Below are 19,123 nucleotides of genomic sequence, written 5' to 3'. Positions count from 1 at the left end.
GACATGGTTTGTCATGGGGCAAGAACTGGAATCCATGCTCTGGCTCCCAGGCCAGAATTCTTTCCCTTCTTGTCCCTTTAACCCTTGCTGTCTGTGAAATCCAACGGAAGCCCAAAATTGGGCCCCAGGACCTCCAGCTGCTCAGGGAGAAGGTGATGTCATGTGGAGTGGATGTCAGGGATTGAAGACAAATTCTCATTCCAGCCCTCTCCTTGGCTCTCTGTGTGGCGGTGGGAAAACTACTCGGCCTGACTGGGCCTCAGTTCCCCTTCCGTAAAATGGAAACAACACTTTACCCTTCCTGTCTCCTGGGTGAGGGATACCCCTTAATAAGATGAAGGAGATGAAATGCTCTGGAAAAGAACAGAGTCCTCAACTAAGGTGACCAAGTGTCATGATTATGAAGATGTTTGTAATTATTATCATCCTGCCTCTTCCCTACCTCCCCTTGCCTCCCTGCTGGGCCTGGGGAAACCCTTGGCTCCCATTACCTTCTCAAACATTTATGAAACATGAGTCCCACCCCCTGCTGCTGCCGGAACTGTATGGAATGCTTTCTATTAAAAATTAAAAACCACTTGTCAAGTCCCTGGGAACATTCAGATTACACAGGAAACAAGCCCCTTCTCAAACTCCCCGCCTCACCATGCCCCTCCCAACTCCCTCTTTGCTCATCACTTACAATGCCAGCTTACTGGACTGGCCTCAACCGCACTTCCGGCTGCCCACCCAAGGCAGCCTAATGTAGATGAATGATACACAGGAGATTCAGGAAAGTGGCTGCATGGGAAGGGGAGGTCGGAGGATAGAGGGGGAGGAGGCAGGTCCACAGACAAGTGACAGAGAAGGAGGCATAGAGAGATGGAGCAAGAAAATGGGTCAGAGACAGAGAAACAAGGGACAGAGAGACAGAGATGCAGAGAGATGGACAGAGAGAAAGTGAGAAAAACAGAGGTACCCAGACACATAGGGAGAAATTAGGATAGAGACAGAGAGATGAGGGTAAGAGAGGCAGAGATATAGAGAGAGACAAAGAGAGAGAGAGAGTGGGACAGAAAGAGGTAGCCACGGACTCACCCAGGCAGGCAACACTTGAGTGTGTGTGGATCTCATCTGTCCCCCTGAGAGAAGGGACTCCCCTACTATCCCTAACTGAGTCCCATAGGCTCTTCTATCCTCTCCACATTTAAACGGGACCCTCTGTGGAGTAGTCCGGTCACCTTGTTTGTTTGGGACAGCAACATTCTAAGTTTCTGCAGTAGCGTCCCTCTGCCAGTTGCAGAAAGCAAACAGTTTTGGCTTATAATTCAGTTCCATTCAGTCACCCAATATCTACAGAGCACCTACTATGGGCTAGGCCCTTGAGGGCAGGACGGTAGATTTGTCACCTTTGTACCCACTGCCACGCGGGCACAGGGCCTAGCATAGCGAGGGTGCTCGTGTTCGCTGAGTGATTTGTTGATGGAAAAGACAAAGAAAGCTATGGGACCGACTCCTGAGGGCCAGGGCCTCTGTTCTTCTCTGACACCTCTCTCCACCAGAAACCTCCTGTCCCACTTCTCCCCATCCTGGGTGGTGAGAGCCAGTGCCGTTGCTAGGCAAGGAGATATTGCACATATAGATCTTCCTGGACTTTAATTAAAAACATCTTTAGAAGTTGTCTCTGCAGAGGCCAGCGATTGATTCCTGGCTTGGGCCTGAGGGCTGTCGAGCCACACTCTCTCCAGCTGCAGATGGGACAATTGGAGGCTCCCAGCCAGCCACTGCCCTCCCCGAATGAGACCCCTGGGGAGCACACTGCCTCCTGCCCTCCTCCTTTCCTCTCTGCCGCCCTCCTCCCAAGCATGGGACCTGGGAATCAGATAGTGTGCCTCCCGATTTTATTTCCCCTCCTCTCTTGAGCCTCAGTTTCCTCATCTGTAAAATGGGGGTATCAACACTTAACCCAAGAGAGTTCCTGGGAGGATGAAATGAGATTAGGGATGTGAAGGTGTTTTGCAAGCTGTAAAGTCCTGTGCACACTAAAGAGATGGTTGTGACTGTTTCCCATGTACACAGAGCCAAGTAGTTTAGGTTCTGATTCCAGGTTCTGGGTCTGGTTCTGGCTCCAGCTCTTAGTATGGAACCTCAGGCAAGTTACTTTATCTCTCTCTGCATTTTTCTCCTCATTGGTAAAATGAGGATAGAAATACCTGCCCTGCTTATTCCCCAGGACAGTGAGAATAAACGGAAATAGCTTTGTGAAAGCAGTGTTGGCCGATAGCTATTATTTAGTGAATGTCCCAAGAAGTGCAGACTGTACTACGAAAGTCTTTTTTCCATCTATTAAAGATGCTGCTCACAGAAGGGATTGGAATCCATGGGAAAGCAGCTGTGGCAGGGCCCCTGCCCGTTTCGACAGTCTGTTGAGCCCCAATCCCATGGTCCAGTAATGCCCATCCTACGGTATATGTACCACCACATACACGTTCTCCTTCACCACATTCTCCTTCCTTTGCTCCCAGCAGACATCACTAATCGACTGTGGCATTCTTTTCTGCTGAGCCCAAATGAGACCTCAGACTCCTCAACACAGCCCTACAGTCACTACCAGTTGATCAGAGTTGGCACCACAGATGAAACTGATCTGCTACCCCTTTGAGGTCAGTGGCAGTATCTTGCTTATCTTTGTATCCCCACATACCTAGCAGTGACACGTACAGGAAAAAAAAGAAAGTTCCTACTGTACACAGTAGGAACTATTATGTATTTACTGAATTAAACCAACTGCTTATTTTTCTATCCGCTTGGGGCTATATATATATATATATAAAGTAGGTGCTAATAAGTGTTTGCTTAGTTGGGTGACTCATCTTTGCAACCCCTCCAGAGCCAAGTACACTGGAGGCCTTGTAATATAATGGGTGCTAATAAACATTTGTGGATTTAATTCAATTACTTATCTTTATATCCCCTGCAGTGCCCAGAATAAAGCAGTGGCTAACAGATGTGTGCTGGATTGAACTTCTCATTTTCGTATCCTCAACAGTGCCAAGTGTTTTGTCTTATACACAGTTGGCATTAATAAGTAGGTGGAGTTGAACCGGGCACAGGAGCTCTGTGAAATTCTCTTGTGGTCCACTGGTCGGGTTGTGACAGCCTAGGGAAGGGGTCTAGCCCCCCAACATCAGGAGATTATCTAGTCTAACTCTTCTCTACCAAAACTCACTCCCTTGTTGATTTCACCCAGTCTCAAACTTTAAATTCTCTCTCTCTGCTGATGACTTCCAGAGTTGTAACTCCAGCCCTGAACTTGCTCCTGACCTCCAGACTCAGAGATCCAACTGTCCCCTTGAGAACTCCACGTGGATTTCCAGTAGACATCTCAATCTTAATGTGTCCAATAATGAATTCCTAATTTTGTGCTGCAAACTTGCTCTTCCTGGATCATTCCCCATCTCAGCAATAGCAGCTCCATCCACCTAGTTGCTCAGGTCAAAAACTTCAGCATCATCCTTGTCTTCTCTCTCTCTCACTTCCCACATCCAATCCCTCACAAACCCTGTCGGTTCTACCTTCAGCATACATCCAGGATCCAAGTCACCATCACCTCTTGCCCCCAAGACTGCAGTTGTCTCCTCGTTGATCTCCCTCTTCTATCCTTGACCCCTACAGTCTATTTTCAACATGGCGGCCAGCAAATCATCTTTTAAAAATCTACGTTGGATCATATAATTCCTCTGCTCCCTATCTCACTCACAGTACAACCAAGGCTTTCAATGGCTACAAAGTCCTATGTGGTCCAGCTTCCGGTACCTCTTCTGACCTCCTTGGATCCTCTCCCCCTCATTTACTCTTCTCTTCAGCCACACTGACTTCCTTGCTATTCCTCAGACATGACCAAACATTATTCCTCAGGACCTTTGCACTCGCTGTTCCCTCCGCCTGGAACATTCTTCCTCTAGCTTAGTGGTTCTCCAAGTGTGGTCCCTGAACCAGTAGCATCAGCATCACCTTTGACAGCATCTTTGTTAAAAATGCAAACATTTCTAGGGCTTCCCTGGTGGTGCAGTGGTTGAGAGTCCGCCTGCCGATGCAGGGGACGCAGGTTCCTGCCCCGGTCCGGGAAGATCCCACATGCCGCGGAGCGGCTGGGCCCGTGAGCCATGGCCGCTGAGCCTGCACGTCCAGAGCCTGTGCTCCGCAACAGGAGAGGCCACAAGAGTGAGAGGCCCACGTACCGCAAAAAAAAAAAAAAAAGCAAACATTTCTAATAGCCCAGACCTACTGAATCAGAAACCCTGGGGAGGAGAAGGGAGCCGTCTGTGTTTTAACAAGTCCTCCAAGTAACTTGGACGCACAATAAACTGTGAAAACTACTGTTTCACATAGCTCCTTTGTCCATTCCCTTGGTTTCTCAGATCTTTGTTCAAGTGTTCTCTTATAAAAAAGAAAGGCTTTCCCTGACCCCTCTAAACTAGCACTCCCCCAGTATAGCTCCCAATTCCCTTATTCTTCACAGTACTTACACCACAGGGTGCATTTATATGTTGACTTGTTTATTTCTTTCCTGTCTCTCTCCTTGCTCTAGATGTAGGCTTTCTAAGAAACCCCAATGCCTGGAACAGTGCCTGGCACAGAGTAGGCACTCAGTAAACATCTAGGCATGAATGAGCCCCCTCCGTGCTCAAAAGGGAATTTGGGGCCCAGAGAGGGGCAGGGACTTTCCCAAGGTCACGCGGGGAGCCGGGCCTCCTGGCGGTCAGATGCAGGACCCGCTTCACCGCATTAGGCTCAGCATGGCTGGCGTGCCCCTCCTCAGAAGCATGGCTCATTGGACGCCCCCGGCACACCTCCCTTCCCTTTTAAGCTGTGAGTGGTTTAAATGGTGAGCGCTGCTGCCTTTCATGTTCCAGGCTGTGTCCCTTCTCCTTCTGATCTCGGAGCCGCCCAGACCCTGGTGCTGCTTGTCGGCCCCGCCCCGCTTAGCCCAGATCAGGAGGCTCAGTGATTGTGACTGATTTTCAAAGCCGCCTGGAGTCTCTGTAAGCATCCGGTGTCGGATTTGCCTCCCCTTCAAAAAGTTGCTCAAATGAAACAAACTAATTTAATTTCTGCTTCCTCTTTCCCCCTCCTGGGTTCCCCTGGCTTGTCCTAGTTAAGTCCTCACTTTTTCCTGAGCAGAATGTCAGAGTCAGTGGACCGGGAGAGGAAGGTGAGGCAGGGCTGGGGTTCCTTGGGGCCGTGCTCATGAAGCTGGGGGCTGGCGCTGCCTCCCACTCTCTGGGTTACCATGAATGAGTCCTTGCCCTTTTCTCGGTCTCACTTTCCCCATGAGTGACACAGGAACCTTGCTGCTCCAACAGCCTGGGAGCCAAGCCCAACTTGCTCAGTCATTGACTTGCTATGTGACTGTGGGTACATCTCCTCCTCTCTCTGAGCCTTGGTGTTCCCATCTGTTCAATGGGGATGTTGACATCAGTCCTGCCACCACTCGGAGTTGAAGTGAGTGAAGTGGTGATGGGCAAGCCAACATGGCGCATATGGGGCTGCACCTCCTTCTGGATCCCTCATCCCCATCCACTCTCCACCCCACAGCAGAGGGGAATTTCTAAAATGCAAGTTTGCCCATGTTACTTCCTTGCTTAAGCCTTTCCCAGGCTATGTGCTTCCCTCAAGTCCTTCGCATATGATTCCAGCTTCCTTCTCCAGCCTTATCTCTCCCGTCATCTTTCTAGCCTTTTCCATGCAGAAACATGCAGTTCAGTTTTGGGTGAAGAGAGACAGGGCCATGTCTCCTTCGGCCAGAGTTTGAGTCCAGGAGTGAGGGCTGCTGGACCTGGGAAGTCAGGGCTTTAAGCTACTTCTCACTTGCTGTGTGACCTTGGACTCCTGCTCTGAGCCTCAGTTTCCCCACTTGCAAAATTGAGTTCTAAGTGCTCCCTGGGTCTTTCCCATGGACAACCTCCAAATTTATCTCTCTAGCTCAGACCTTGCTGCTGAACCTGTATACTGAACTGCCTTTTCCAAGATCTCTCCTTGGCTTTCTAATAAATACTTCCAACTTAGCAAGTCTGAAACCAAACTCCTGATTTCCCTCCATCCCCCCAAAATCTGTTCCTCCCGCTGTTTCTCCCATCTCAGTAAATGGAGATTCCATCTATATAATTGCCCAGGTCAAAATCTCGATAGTCATCCTTGAATTTTCTTTCTCTCACGCCCCACATCCAATCTATTAGCAAATGCTTTCAGCTCTACTTTTGAAATATATCCAGAAGTTGACCTCTTTTCAATACCCTTACTGGTACCACCTTGTTCCAAGCCACCATCATTTCCTGCCTAGGTAACTGCAATATCCTTCTCAATGGGCAATCTGCTTCTGCCCTTACCCCACCTTCCCATCTAATCTTCATGGAACAGCCACAGGATCCTGTTAAAATTAAGTCACATCATGTCACTCTTCTGAACAAGCCCCTCGACTGACTTCCCAGCTTGCTGAGCCTAAAAGGCAAAACCCTGACTATGACCACGTGGCTGCGTGATCTGGTCGCTTTTCTGCTTCCCCTCAGAGGGAATTCAACCTTGGGACCTTTGCATGTACTGTTCCCACTGCCTGGAATGCTGTTCCCTAGGGCCCATGCCATCACTTCTTTCAAGTCTTTGCTTCAGTGTCATCTTCCCAGACCCATGATGTTAACTTGTTTCCTGCCTGTCTTCCTCGGCCAGAATGTCCGCTCTGTGAGAGAGCAGGGAGGCTGGTCTACCTTCTCCTCGCTGTGTCCCCAGTGCCTATGCATATCTGTTCAATGAATGAATGAATCCATTCAACAGACACATAGCCTGTCACATGCATAGGCTATGGCCGTGCAGGGGCACACCTGTGCACGTGTGAGGTGCGTATGCACAGCAGGCACATGTGCACTGTGAGTGTGTGAATGCCAGCCCACACCCACATTCACACCCTCGCCATTCCCTGTTCTCCCACCATTCCTTCATGCTCACCATTTTCTCCGGTCCACTCCCTTCTCTTCCGTCACCGGCTGCCCACTCATTACCCACCAACCTGCCAGATCTGGTCCAATCCGGGGAAGGCAGGGCTGACTGCACTCTTCCCCCCAAACCCAAATTCCCCCGGCCTCTGCCATGTAGCTGCAGAGCTGGAAGGCCAAGTGAGAGGCAGTGCCAAGCCCTTGGCCACAGTATGTCAGCGATAGCACGTGTTCTAGGACCTAGGGCCACTGCTCCCTGTCCGGTCTGGCTTGCAGGTGACTTAGCCTAACGCGGTGGGGAAGGTGGCAGCTACTGGCTTGCCCCTCACGCCACGACTCCAGCTTCTACCAGGAGCCCTCGGCTAGGTGGGACCTTGATGGTCGTTCCACTACCTGTGGGCCCTATGGTGGGGGAAGGCAGATTCGTCCAACCTTTCCTTTCAGTGTCCCGCTGCTGTGCAGACGTGTTTCTGAGGATGTCCGGGTCTGAAGGCTTCCTGCAGATGCGTGTTTCGGTGTGCGTCCTGCCTCTTCTATTACAACTGTGTGTGTGCGGTGCCCCTGGTGTTTGCAGCCACACCTGGGAGGGGGTGGCTGAATCTGTGTCCGGGGGCTCGGCCACCTCTGTGAGCCTGTGTCCCCAGGTGGCTGGGTCTTGGTGTACTGGGGCTTCCTGTGGGCCATGGAGGAAGCTGTCTGGAGGTTGTCGCGTCTGGCTGTGCCCATGCCTGTCTGCGGCTACGCTCTGGTGAAGCCCGACCCCAGGCTGGTAAAGATGTCTGGCTGTGGCTTTCGTCTGTGTCTAGGCAGGTGTCTGTGCATAAGCTGTGTCCATGTGAGGGGCTGTTTCCTGGGTGACGTTGCACGTAGCTGTGTCTAGTGTGAGGGCGTGTCTGGTTGTGTGGTGGGGTCTTGTTTCAGCTATGCCCACTCTGGTTGATTTAGGTTGTAGGTGTGCCCATGTTCGGTTGTGCCTGCATTTGTGTGGGAGTTGCGGCCAAGGGCTGTGCTGTGTCTGGGTGAGTTGAAGTCTGGGGAAGGGCCGTGTCCAGGTGGACAGCCATGCCTGTGTGTGTGACTGTCCCGATGCTGTCCACGCATGGGGCCGTGCCTGAGCCGGGCCGTGGACAGGTGGACAGCCGAGCTTGTAAGTGGGTCTTGGCCTGTGCGATTCTGTGTGGGTGTATAAGCATGTCCAAGTACGTCTCTGTGTCTGCACGTAGGTCCATGTCCACATAGGGACTGTGCCCGTGTATGTGCCTGAGATCACGTGTGTGTCTCTGTCCAGAAGTGCAGCTGCGACTGCCCGGGACTGTGCCTGAGTCCGTGTGGGCACCTGGGCTCACACCTATACCCTGTCTCCCCTGCCCCTCCCCGCAGCAGGCTCCTTCTCACAACCTGGCAGCTCCCCTTCCCCCGTTCCCCGGCTCCCCGCGCCCCTCAGAGCCGGCAACCCACCTGTGGGTGAGAGCTCGGCCACGCTGCCGATGTAGGGGCCGTGCAGGAAGCGGGGCTCGCTGTCGTTGATGTCCTGCACCTTGATGATGAACTCCGACTCAGGCTCCAGCAGGCGGTTGGTGGCGCGGTCCCGAGCTTGAGCCCGCAGCGTGTAGAAGGTTTTCTGTTCCCGGTCCAGGCGCTCCATGGCGTGGATGTCGCCCGTCAGCTCATCGATCAGGAAGATGGTACCAGCGCCCTCGCCTGAGATGGTGTACTTGATGGCCCCGTCACCCTCGTCTGAGTCCGAGTGGATCTGGGGAGGCAGGGTGGAGGCTGGGGTGGGGGCTCCTCCTGGCGCTCCCCCTGGCCAAGTCCCACTGGGGGCCTGGGCCTAAGCACATCTCTTCTCTGACATACCCATTCTTCAGTGAAGACACTGAGGCTGGGGAAGTCACGTGTCATCCCGGTCCCAGGCCTCACTGTCTGGGCTGGAGTGCTTCACTAGCCCGCCATGGCTTTTCCCGCTCCAGCCCCGCCCCTGCAATCTACCTTCCCCTCTGCAGCCCGAGCTGTCAGCCTCAGGGGCAGACCTGAACACGTCCTCCCCCGCCTGCAACTCTCCCATGGCTCCCTATCGCCCTTACAAAGAAATCAGAACCACCTCCACAGCTCTCTGCTGCTTCCTCGAGCGCCTTGTCCTTATTTCTCTGTCTACTGAAAGTCTACTCATCCTGCGAGGCTCAGTTCAGACGCCGCCTCTTCCCAAAAGCGTTTATGGATTCCCTCCCTGCCCCTACCTCCAACCCCACCATTCCCCTCCAAGATCTTTGCAATACAGCAAGTCATCATTATCACGTTCAGCCTGTAGGACTGCTGCAGCCACGCTTCTCAACTCTCAATGTGCATGCAAATCACCCGAAGATCCTGGTAAAAAGCAGATTCTGACCCAGGAGGTCTGGGGTGGGGCCTCAGAATCTGCATTCCTAACAAATTTCCAAGCTGCTGGCCATGACCTCACTCTGAGTTATAGGTCCAGGATCCCTAGTCTCTGAGCCCCCGGAGGTATTTTCTTACTCATCTGGTACCTGGAGAGCCAGCCTCAGGGCTTGGCACATGCCGGGGACAGGGAGTTAAGGGACAGAGGGGGAAAGGGGATGCAAATTGGAGGAGCACCTGTTATGTGCCAGGCAGTGTACTAAGCAATTTACATACTTATCTGGTTCAGAGTTCTTTAAAAAAAAAAAATCCCTACTAGGGGACTTCTCTGGTGGTCCAGTGGTAAAGAATTCGCCTTCCAATGCGAGGGATGCGGGTTGGATCCCTGTTGGGGAACATGCCGCGGGGCAGTTAAGCCCGCGCGCGCCACAACTACTGAGCTTGCGCGCCTCAACGAGAAAGCCCGCGGGCCGCTAACTACAGACCCCACGTACTCTGGAACCCGCGTGCCACAGCTAGAGAGAAGCCCGCGCGCTGCAACGAAGAGCCCACGTGCCGCAACGAAAGATCCCGCATGCTGCAACTAAGACCCGACACAGCCTAAAAAATTAAATAAAATAAATATTAAAAAAAACCCTACTAGAGTAGGTTTTGCTATCGTTACTTTGCAGATTTTTTTTTTTTCACTTTCCCACTGAGGATTAGAGAAATAGGATGATTTGCTCAAGGTCAGACTGCTGGAAGAACCGGCCTGGTCCACAGCCTGGGCTTTCTCACTCCATCCTCAGGCCTCCTGGGAGGAGCCCATGGCGGCAGAAGAGGCAGTCCAGCTTGGTCCAGCCTCGGCTCCAGCATCACCTCCCTGTGAATCCTCGCACAAGTCACTGTACCTCTCTGGGCCTCAGCTGCCTCCTCGCTAACATGTGGGTCATAATAGCACCTCCTTCTAGAGGTACCGGAGGGGCTAATTGAGCGTAAAGTCCACATAAAGCCCTTAGCACCTGCCTGGCACCAGGTGACACGATATGTAACAGCCAGCCCGGCAGAGGCACTGCCCATGGAGTGGTACTGCAGCAAAGCCCCTGCTGGTTCAGATGGGAACCCCTTGGATGCTGGATCACAGACAGGTCAGAGGGGCTGAGGAGGCTGAGGCAAGGGAGAGGAAACAGACTATGTACCACAGGTGGGGAGCTTTTTCACTATTTTAACAACCGGCACAACTATACCAGTTTGTACTAGCTGAAAATCAGCCCTGCCTGTGACATAATAAGTGTCCCATAAATGGTAGCTATCGTTATTATTATATTATTACTAAATGTTAGCTATATATAACTAGGATTTAATCCAGGCACTGTTAAGCTCCAGAACCCAGGCTGTTTTCACTGCACTGAGATCTCCTGGGCAAGGAACCAGCAGAGGGACTGTTCTCCCAAATAGAAACGCCCAAGTCCTTATCCTTCAACGTCCAAATCTCTGAGGCAGCTCTGAGCAGAGGAAAATGCATCCAATGAAGCTGGTGACCTTGGGCAGGTCCCTGCTCCTCTCTAAGCTTCCGCAAAGATGGGACGTGAACAAGAAAATCCCTAAGGCTCCTTTCGGGCCAGGACAGCATGTACCCCAGCCCACTCAGCAGGATAACAGGTGCCAATGAAATCACCATGAAGAGGGATGAAAGCCCACCCCCCGCCATGCAGGAGGAGTCTGAGTATAAATTCTGCTGGTGGAACTTTGTGTCTGAAGGGTGGATTATAGAAGTGCTATTTGGAAGATTGAATGGCCCATAAACATTTTCATATTTCATTAGCCGATTAATGGGCATCTCTCTCTTTTTGGCGAGTCTGCTGATTCTCAGCAGAAATTGCAGGGAGTAAATGGAGGCGTTGGGTGGAAACTTTCCGGGTCCCTGTCCTGTTATGGATTGCCCCAATTAATGCCCATCCTGGGCTCCACTGTGAAGCCTTCTTCCTGTCCAGTTACTGTTAATAGATTTCTCATAAGTGGCTGGATTGCAAAAACCTCATAACTCAGTTTAATACCCCCAATAAAATTATCTCAAGACATCAGCCCTGAATCACCGGCAGTGCTGGGGATGAGGAGACCTGTCTCTCCTGTTTGCTGTTTATGCTCTTCCTCCACCTTTGCCCAGGGGAGCTGGGGACAGGAGAGGGCAAACGTGTTCCCTTTTAGGGTGCCTCCACCCACTTCCCAATCAGACCTGTTGCGAGCTTTTATTTAATCAGTAAACATTCCCAAAGAGTGTGGGAGAATAGATACCATTGGGGGGAATGCTTAACACCTGTAATCTTATTAGTCTTCGTCACCGCCCTATGAAACATTATTATTATTCCCATTTCTCAGATGAGGAAACTGAGGCACAGGGAGGGGAGGTCATTTGCTTTGTCACCCAGCTAAGTGCAGGAAGCCAATCTCCTGATCCCACGGCTCACTAATGTTGTGATCAACCTGCACGGCTTGTTAATTGTACCCCTCTGGGTCTGTTTTTCCATCTGAGAAATCAGATCAAGTCCTACCTCGCACAGGTGTGGTGAAGATGAAACGTGAGCATGTTGGTAATGACCTACACACTCTGTAAGTGGCTGTCTCCTTCCCTTTCTGTCTCCATCATGTCCCTGCTGCCCTTGACATTTTATCTCAGACCCTGGCCAGGGATCACCTACCATTGAGGATGGGGGAGGAGGGAGTGGAACCCGGTAGTGATGTCACTGATACTCTTCCGTGAAGCACGACACAGAGCTCACAGTGGGGTGCAGTGGCTACTCTCTGGGGACTGCAGAGTCCGAACAGGGCTGGTCGGCCTGCGGAGAAGCTAAGAGCTCAGAGCGGCAGAGTTGGGCTGGGTTGGGGCTGCTCGCCCCACCTGCCTGGGTCCTGGCTCTGGAGTGGAGGAGAAGTGGTTCTACTCCAGGACGGTATTTCTCAAGAATCTCAGCTATGAGGCTGGAGGACGGTGCTCTTATTGACCGAGCTCCTACTATGTGCCGGATTGCAGGCCTCTGCAGAAATCTAATTTAACTTCGTGGCATATGTAAGTATCTCCCCATTTTCCAGGTGAACAGACTGAGATGGGCTTAGCTCTGTTTGATTCCAAAGCGCAGGTTAGTCCCTCTGCAGCCTTTGGAACCTGGTTAGTCCACTTACAACGTCTCTGGCTAAAGAAGCGGGAGAAAGGAAGATGGAGTAGGCTACAGGGCACTCACTGGGCTTCACGGCTGGGGGAGAGGCCTGTACCACCCTGTACCCGCAGGCCATGGTTATCGGCGGCCTTTTCAATCTGAGCCTCTATTTTATGCATTTTATCATTTGGAAAAGGACTTCACGACACAGATCAGGAGAGGCGATGGGCCTTGTATTCAGGAATGGCCGGGTGCCAGCATCAGCTTTGTCACCCACTTGTTGCCTGGCCCTGAGCAAGAGGCTACCCTCCTCTGAGCCTCAGTTTTCTCATCTATAAATGAAATGGATAATGCTTCCCCATAGAGTCCAAAGATTCATCAGATAATATGTGGGAGCTCCTGGCACACAGTAAGTGCTCAGTGAAGATGAGTTTTCTCTCCTTTCCTGGCACCTGGTCTCAGAAGAGATTGAGGGTCATCTAGTTCATTCTCCCATCTCCTGACACAAGAACCATAGGCTCAAATCCTGACCCACTGGAGACACAGGGGCCATCATGCAATATCTTCTTGTCTTTTAATCAGCTTGTTTCCTCCTTCAGGCAGCCCTCCCAGATGCCTTCCCATTTGCCCTCCCGCTGCTCTGTACCCCTGTCCCATGCACACTCCCCTCTGCTCCACACTCCCCTGTAACACCTTCGTGTTGCAATCTGTCTCCTCAGTTGTCATGGGGCTCAGGGGCAGGGACTAACTTTGATTTGTCTTTGTCTGAACTCCCCACGCCTGGCACACGCTAGCTGTCCTGACAATGCATGCAGAGAAAATACAGGGGGAGTGGGACAGATGAGTGTGAGTGTGTGTGTGTGTGTATGTGTGTGTGAGATGGTGAGCTCCCTGAGGATCAAGCATATGGCTGTTCACTGCTCCCTGGTCCCCAGGATAGGCCACAGCACCAAACATTGAATACATGAATAATGAAATATACAACTGTCATTAGAATTCTCCAACTGTCTGCTGGGATTTCTGGAGGATCCAGTCACTCTGTTAAATCCCAGGTGCACCTGAGCTAGACTAGGAAGGTCAGTCACTGGGCACACTTCTAGACCCCCTACTGTTACCTCCTTGATAGCTCATAATGATCTTGGGACTCAGAGATTATCCTCTCCCCACTGTACAGTTTGGCAAGCTGAGACTCAGAGAGGGCCCATATCATACTTAAAGCCACACAGCGAACAAGAGGCAGCCCGAGGCCTGTCTGGCTCCACATCCTCGGTTCTTTGCATGGAGTGTAGACGGCCCCTGAGGGAATTCCCCCTCCCTAAGCCCCAGCCCTGGATCATAAACAACATGAAAACCACCAGAGTGATGGCTTCTCATCCTGGGGGGCTGAAAAATGGGATTTACGAGGCCATTAATTACTTCCTCCTAATTAAATCAAAATTAAACGCGAGCAGAGGTACGTTTTCCTTATTAAAGACAATTAAACGGACAGTGCAGCTACACAAATAAAACGAGTCCAGGATTTAAACGGAAAGCAAATCAAATAAAAAGCCTCCCCTGGAACGAGGGGTTTGTTCATGTCTGTGCTACTCGTAAACCAGGAGTTCATCAATTTTCTTTAAATATTAGCAACTTAATTAAATCTGCTCTCCTCCTCACCTTAATCCTGCCGTATATCTAAAATAGATCTCACTGCCCACAGGAGTTGGTCATAAGCGCTGACCCCATAATTCTCTCTTTAAAAAAAAAAAAAGAAATTAAAAATCCTACAAAATCCACATCCAGCTGACAGAAGCCTCGGGGGAAATTACAGTTCGGAAAAGGGATTAGTCCAAGTACCCAGATTATATGGAAATGTTGGTAGGTTGCTTTGAGGGTGGGTGTTGTGAGAAGGTGAGGGGAAGAGGTGAGCCAGGCTGCCGGGGGTGGGGAGTAGGGGGGGCAGGACAGCAGAGGGAGAGGTTGGTGTGGGGCCCTGGTGACAGCGACCGGGGCCAGTGGTTCCTGCAGGTGCTGACAGGAGCCTGGCGGTGAGTGATGGAGGAGGCAGTTGTAAAATAGGTTACCGTTGGGTGCCCAGGGTTCACTCAGCTGATGGTGCTGTTGCTAAGCTACCTTTGGAATTCGGCAAGGACAGATGCTCCCTATGGCTCCCTGGGGCGGGGGACCAGGAAGCAGTGAATTAACTGAAACCGTGGAGAAGTCCTTTTTCCCTGAAGGGCGAGAGAGCACGGTATGAGTGTGTGTGTGCATGCGTGCACACGACCACTTGAACAAATGTGGGACTTGGCTGGAAAGGGGACAGGTGGTTTTTTTAAAAGGCTGAGCTCATATTCCTAGAGCGAGGGGTGGGCTGGCAACCACGTCCCCCTACTTTGTGGTGAGAAACTAGGACATCAGGTTGCCCAGAAGGCTTTCGGAATTGGGGGCAGGGGTTCATAATATCTATGCATACTCTAGGGGGTGGAAATAACAGGTGAGACCCATCATAATAAAAGCTAATACTTACTGGGCACATACCAGGTGCTCTCCAGGTTCCTGACATACGCTAACTCATTGAATCCTCACCGCAACTCTTTGAGGAGGTGCCAGGTATAGCCTCACTCAGCAGATAAAGAAACTAAGGCACAGAGAGGTTAAGTAATGTGCCAAGGTCAGAGAGGGAATCAGCAGCAGAGCTGGGATTTGAGCCCTGGCAGTCTGGCTCTGGTTGGCCTCCCTGAACCACACACTATACCATCTTTCACAAGAAAGGGTGCTTCGGGCACATGTTTGCAAAGAGATGGAAACTTCTCTCTCCTTCCTGCATGGTGTGCTTTTCTGTAGGTGGCCTTGAGAGTAAGCAAGGAGGGGCTCTGGGTGAAGATGATGGAGGGGGAAGATAACGTAGTCATGACAGCAGTGGGGATGCTGCGAGAGGCTGCTGTGAAGAGAAGACCCCCAGGGCTGGGCACAGTGCTTGGCTCATAGAAGATGCTTAATATAGGACGGTACTGTACAGCACAGGTAACTCTACTCAATAATCGGTAATGATCTATATGGGAAAAGAATCTAAAAAAGAGTGGATATATGTATATGTATAACTGACTCACTTTGCTGTATAGCTGTACGACATTGTGAATCAACTATACTCCAATAAAAATTTAAAAAAAAATTGCACTGGGCCCAGACCCGGTGTCAGGAGAGCCTTGTCTCTTGGGGTTGTTCTACCACCGTGCTGGCCTCACCCCATCTCTGTTAATCCAAACTCTCTGGAAAGCTAACTGGCCTTGGCATGATGTTCTCTGCCTCTAGCCTCAGCTTTCCCATCTTCTAAGGCAGGGACTTACTAGGGTCCCCTCATCGCCGACAGACTGTGGTTCAAGGCAATAGGGGTGGCGTTTGACTCATGACGATAATGGCTAGGTGGATGCAGGTTGCAAGTGGTGAATCAGCGGCTGGTTTCTCTCATCTTTTCAGGAGGTGAGCGGCTGAGGAAGCCTTCTCAGAGCCCCAGCTTCCGGGTAGACAAGCGGGCTGAGGTGCCTGAGACCACGACAGCTGACATTCAGGGAGATGTGTCAGAGTCCTTCCCTGACTTTCTGGGGCTTCCTGGACCAAAATCTCTCTCCCAGGCCTGGAGGTCTTGGAGGTGTTTGGAGAATCAGAACCCAGGTTCCAATCCTGGCTAAGCCACTTGCCCACTGTCTGCCTGCCCTCTCTGCGCCTCCAGTTCCTTGCCCACAAAAGGGAACGATTTCTACCTTGCAGTTTAAGGGTTAAGTGCTTCACGTGGGAATAATGAGAAAACAGCAATAAACAAACAACCAGGCCACAGGCCGAACACTTTCTGTGCTCAGTTTTCTTCTGTAATCCTTTCAACAACCCTCAGAAGTGGGCTCCCCTAGCCCCACTTTTACAGACGAAGAGACTGAGGTCCAGAGAGGTGAAGTAACTTGTTTCAGGTAATACGGTTAATGGGTTGGTTGGCAGAACCGGGCCTCGAGCTCAGGCGTGTCTGGCTCCAAAGTCTGCATCCCTAGCTACCTCACCATTAGCTATTGCCCAGCTGGCACTGGTTCCTCCTTCCCCCTCCCCTCACCCCATTCTACCAGCCCCACCATCTCACCGCCCTGGCTGGGAGTCAGGAGTCCTAGGCTCTGCCACTAGTTTGCTGGGTGACCTTGAGCAGAGACATGAACCTCTCTGTGCTCTGTCAAATCTTCACTTTGCTCTGTTGTGGGGATCAACTTCAGCCACATGTATGGAGGGGAGAGTAGCCAAGGACCAGGGATGACTGTATCTAGACCAGTGAGAATCTGGGTTTCCTGCAAGACAAACCCACAAGGTTTACATCAAACTTTCCTCTCCTCCTTGTCGAGGGTCCTGAGCGATGAGCCTTGAACTGAGCAGCCTGGTCAGCCTCCCAATTCTCAGACTCATTTAAGCACACAGGAAATTCCACAGTTGGTCCCCCCTCACCTCTGCTGACCAAAACTTCCTGGAAAGCTGACTGGCCTCGGCAGAAGCCAGAGAACTGTCCCTGGGCACTGCGCTGCTTTTCCTGCCCTACAAGCACCCTTCACCTCAACATCTCAACTGCGGACAAGTCTCTGAAAAAGCCAGGTTCCGTCAAGCCTCCATGTCTTTTGATAGGCTACGCCCTCTTCCCCATCAGCCTAAACTCCTACTCATACATCAAAACCCAGCTCAGGCATTTAGAAAACACTTCCATGAAGCCAGCCAACACATACCACTTATTAAATGCCTACTCAGTGCCAGGTGCTGACCTGTGAAGCTTTTTATGTACCAGGGTGTCTCCAGCATCGCACCCATGAGGGGCTCAGGGATTAAATGGATGAACGAAAGTCCTTCTCAGCTCCTTATACTCTTAGGGCACAGATCTTCTGCCACGTTAAGCAACATTTACTCAGAGAGTTTGAGAAAGCAGCTTTCATTCCTTCATTCAATGAACAATTTGTGAGCAATGTCTGTGCTAGGCACTAGGGATTTTTTTTTTTTTTTTTTTTTTGCGGTATGCGGGCCTCTCACTGTTGTGGCCTCTCCCGCTGCAGAGCACAGGCTCCGGACGCGCAGGCTCAGTGGCCATGGCTCACGGGCCTAGCCGCTCTGCGGCATGTGGGATCTTCCCAGACCGGGCAACGAACCCGTGTCCCCTGCATCAGCAGGCGGACTCTCAACCACTGCGCCACCAGGGAAGCCCGGCACTAGGGATTTTATGGTGAGCAAAACATACAATCTAATAGGAAAGACATGCATTAATTGCATAATCAAACAAACACACGCATAGTTAAGTGTTATGAAGGAAAGATACCAGGACCTAGGAGGGCACATAACAGGGAGGGATGGCCACATGCAGAGGGGTCTGTCCCGGCCTGGTGTGGTCAGGGGCAGCTTCTTTCAGGAAGTGGCATTTGAGCAGAGGCCTGAGTGTGAGATAAAGTAAGCAGCAGAAGTAGTAGAACGGAGCAGGAGAGAGCAGTTGAGGGAGGCAAACAACCTAGGTAAGGGGGGCGGGGCTGGCAGGAGCCTGTGGGAGCATCGGAGGGACCATCAGAAGGGCATCAGAAGGGTGTGTGGTCGGAAACTCAGAGCGAGCGTGGCAGCAGATGAGGCCGGAGGAGGAGCCGGTGTTGGCAAGCGGCGGGAGGGAATCTGGATTTGACCTCAAGTGCATGGGAAGCTACTGAAGAATTTTAAACACAGTGGGGACAGTTTGTGTGTGACATGATCAGATGTGCAAACTCGTTTCTCCCTTCTAGATGCATCTAGCAACAAGATGGACTGGGTTTCCCTCCCTACTAGTACTCTTTGCTCTAAGATGCAGAAGGAAGAGGGACTAGAGAAGGATGCGTAGTAGTAATGGGAGCAGAGTGATGACCCTATTGTCTGCTCCTGACCAGGGGCAGCAGGGAGGAGGCAGCAGGGACTGGGATTTAGGGGGGGAGGGAACTGGGGTCCCTTGCGTCTACCAGCGGGCATCTGCGGGGTCCCGGGCGCGGGACAGCGGGTGCGGGGTCCCACTTTACCTTGCCCACGTACAGGGGCTCGGTGCCCGTGTACTCCTCCACCACGAAGAACTGGTTCCACACCCAGCCGCGCTTCACGCGGCCCGCGCCCGGCGCGCCGTTCTGCGCAGCCCCGTACGCCGAGGGCGCAGGCGTGCCCGCCGCCCACAGGGGTCCTGGCGGCGGCGGCGGCATCAGCAGCAGCAGCAGCAGCATCGCGGGCGACAGCGCCGCTCCTACCCGGAGACCCCGACCGTCGGGCCGCGGCCTCATGCTTGGCCTGCGAGGGGCCCGGGCCCAGGAGCATGGACGGGAGGTAGCAGGGCGTCGCCGCTTGGTGGCAGGACGGAGCGGCGCCGCGTCACATGGTGGCCTTAGCGCGGCCGCCGGGGCGCCGCCCGCGACGGGGCACCCGGACAGGCCCGCGGCCCTGAACGCCGCCCAGACGTGGAGGCGCCCGGCTGGAGGGGGAGGGGGCGCGGCCGCACCCGGGGCATGGACGGCCCCCCGGGGTCCCCGCCCGCGCCCCCCTGGCGCCGCCGCGGCCGGATCACCAGGCAGCGCCTTGGCAGCTCCGGAGTCTGGGGTGCGCCATGGTCCCTGAGCACAGGGGTCCTTCGGGGACGAGAGGCCGTCCGGG

At 52.4% G+C, this 19,123-nt stretch overlaps 1 protein-coding gene across 1 annotated transcript in view; it reads right to left on the bottom strand.

Moving 5' to 3' along the window:
- The window catches only part of CDH22 (cadherin 22), a 71,104-nt gene extending 52,237 nt beyond the window's left edge, over window positions 1–18,867 (bottom strand). Inside the window, exons 1-2 of the mRNA XM_079945384.1 lie at window positions 18,505–18,867; window positions 8,427–8,721 (exon numbers count right to left, since the gene is read on the bottom strand). Coding sequence (XP_079801510.1) covers window positions 8,427–8,721; window positions 18,505–18,756 — 547 coding nt within the window. The 5' untranslated portion in view covers window positions 18,757–18,867. The remainder of the gene's footprint in view (window positions 1–8,426; window positions 8,722–18,504) is intronic.
- Between the last annotated feature and the right edge of the window lie 256 nt (window positions 18,868–19,123).

The sequence above is a fragment of the Stenella coeruleoalba genome (genome assembly GCF_951394435.1).
Source record: "Stenella coeruleoalba genome assembly, chromosome: 15".
Classification (NCBI taxonomy): domain Eukaryota; kingdom Metazoa; phylum Chordata; class Mammalia; order Artiodactyla; family Delphinidae; genus Stenella; species Stenella coeruleoalba.
This window is presented reverse-complemented; position numbering and strand designations above follow the sequence as displayed.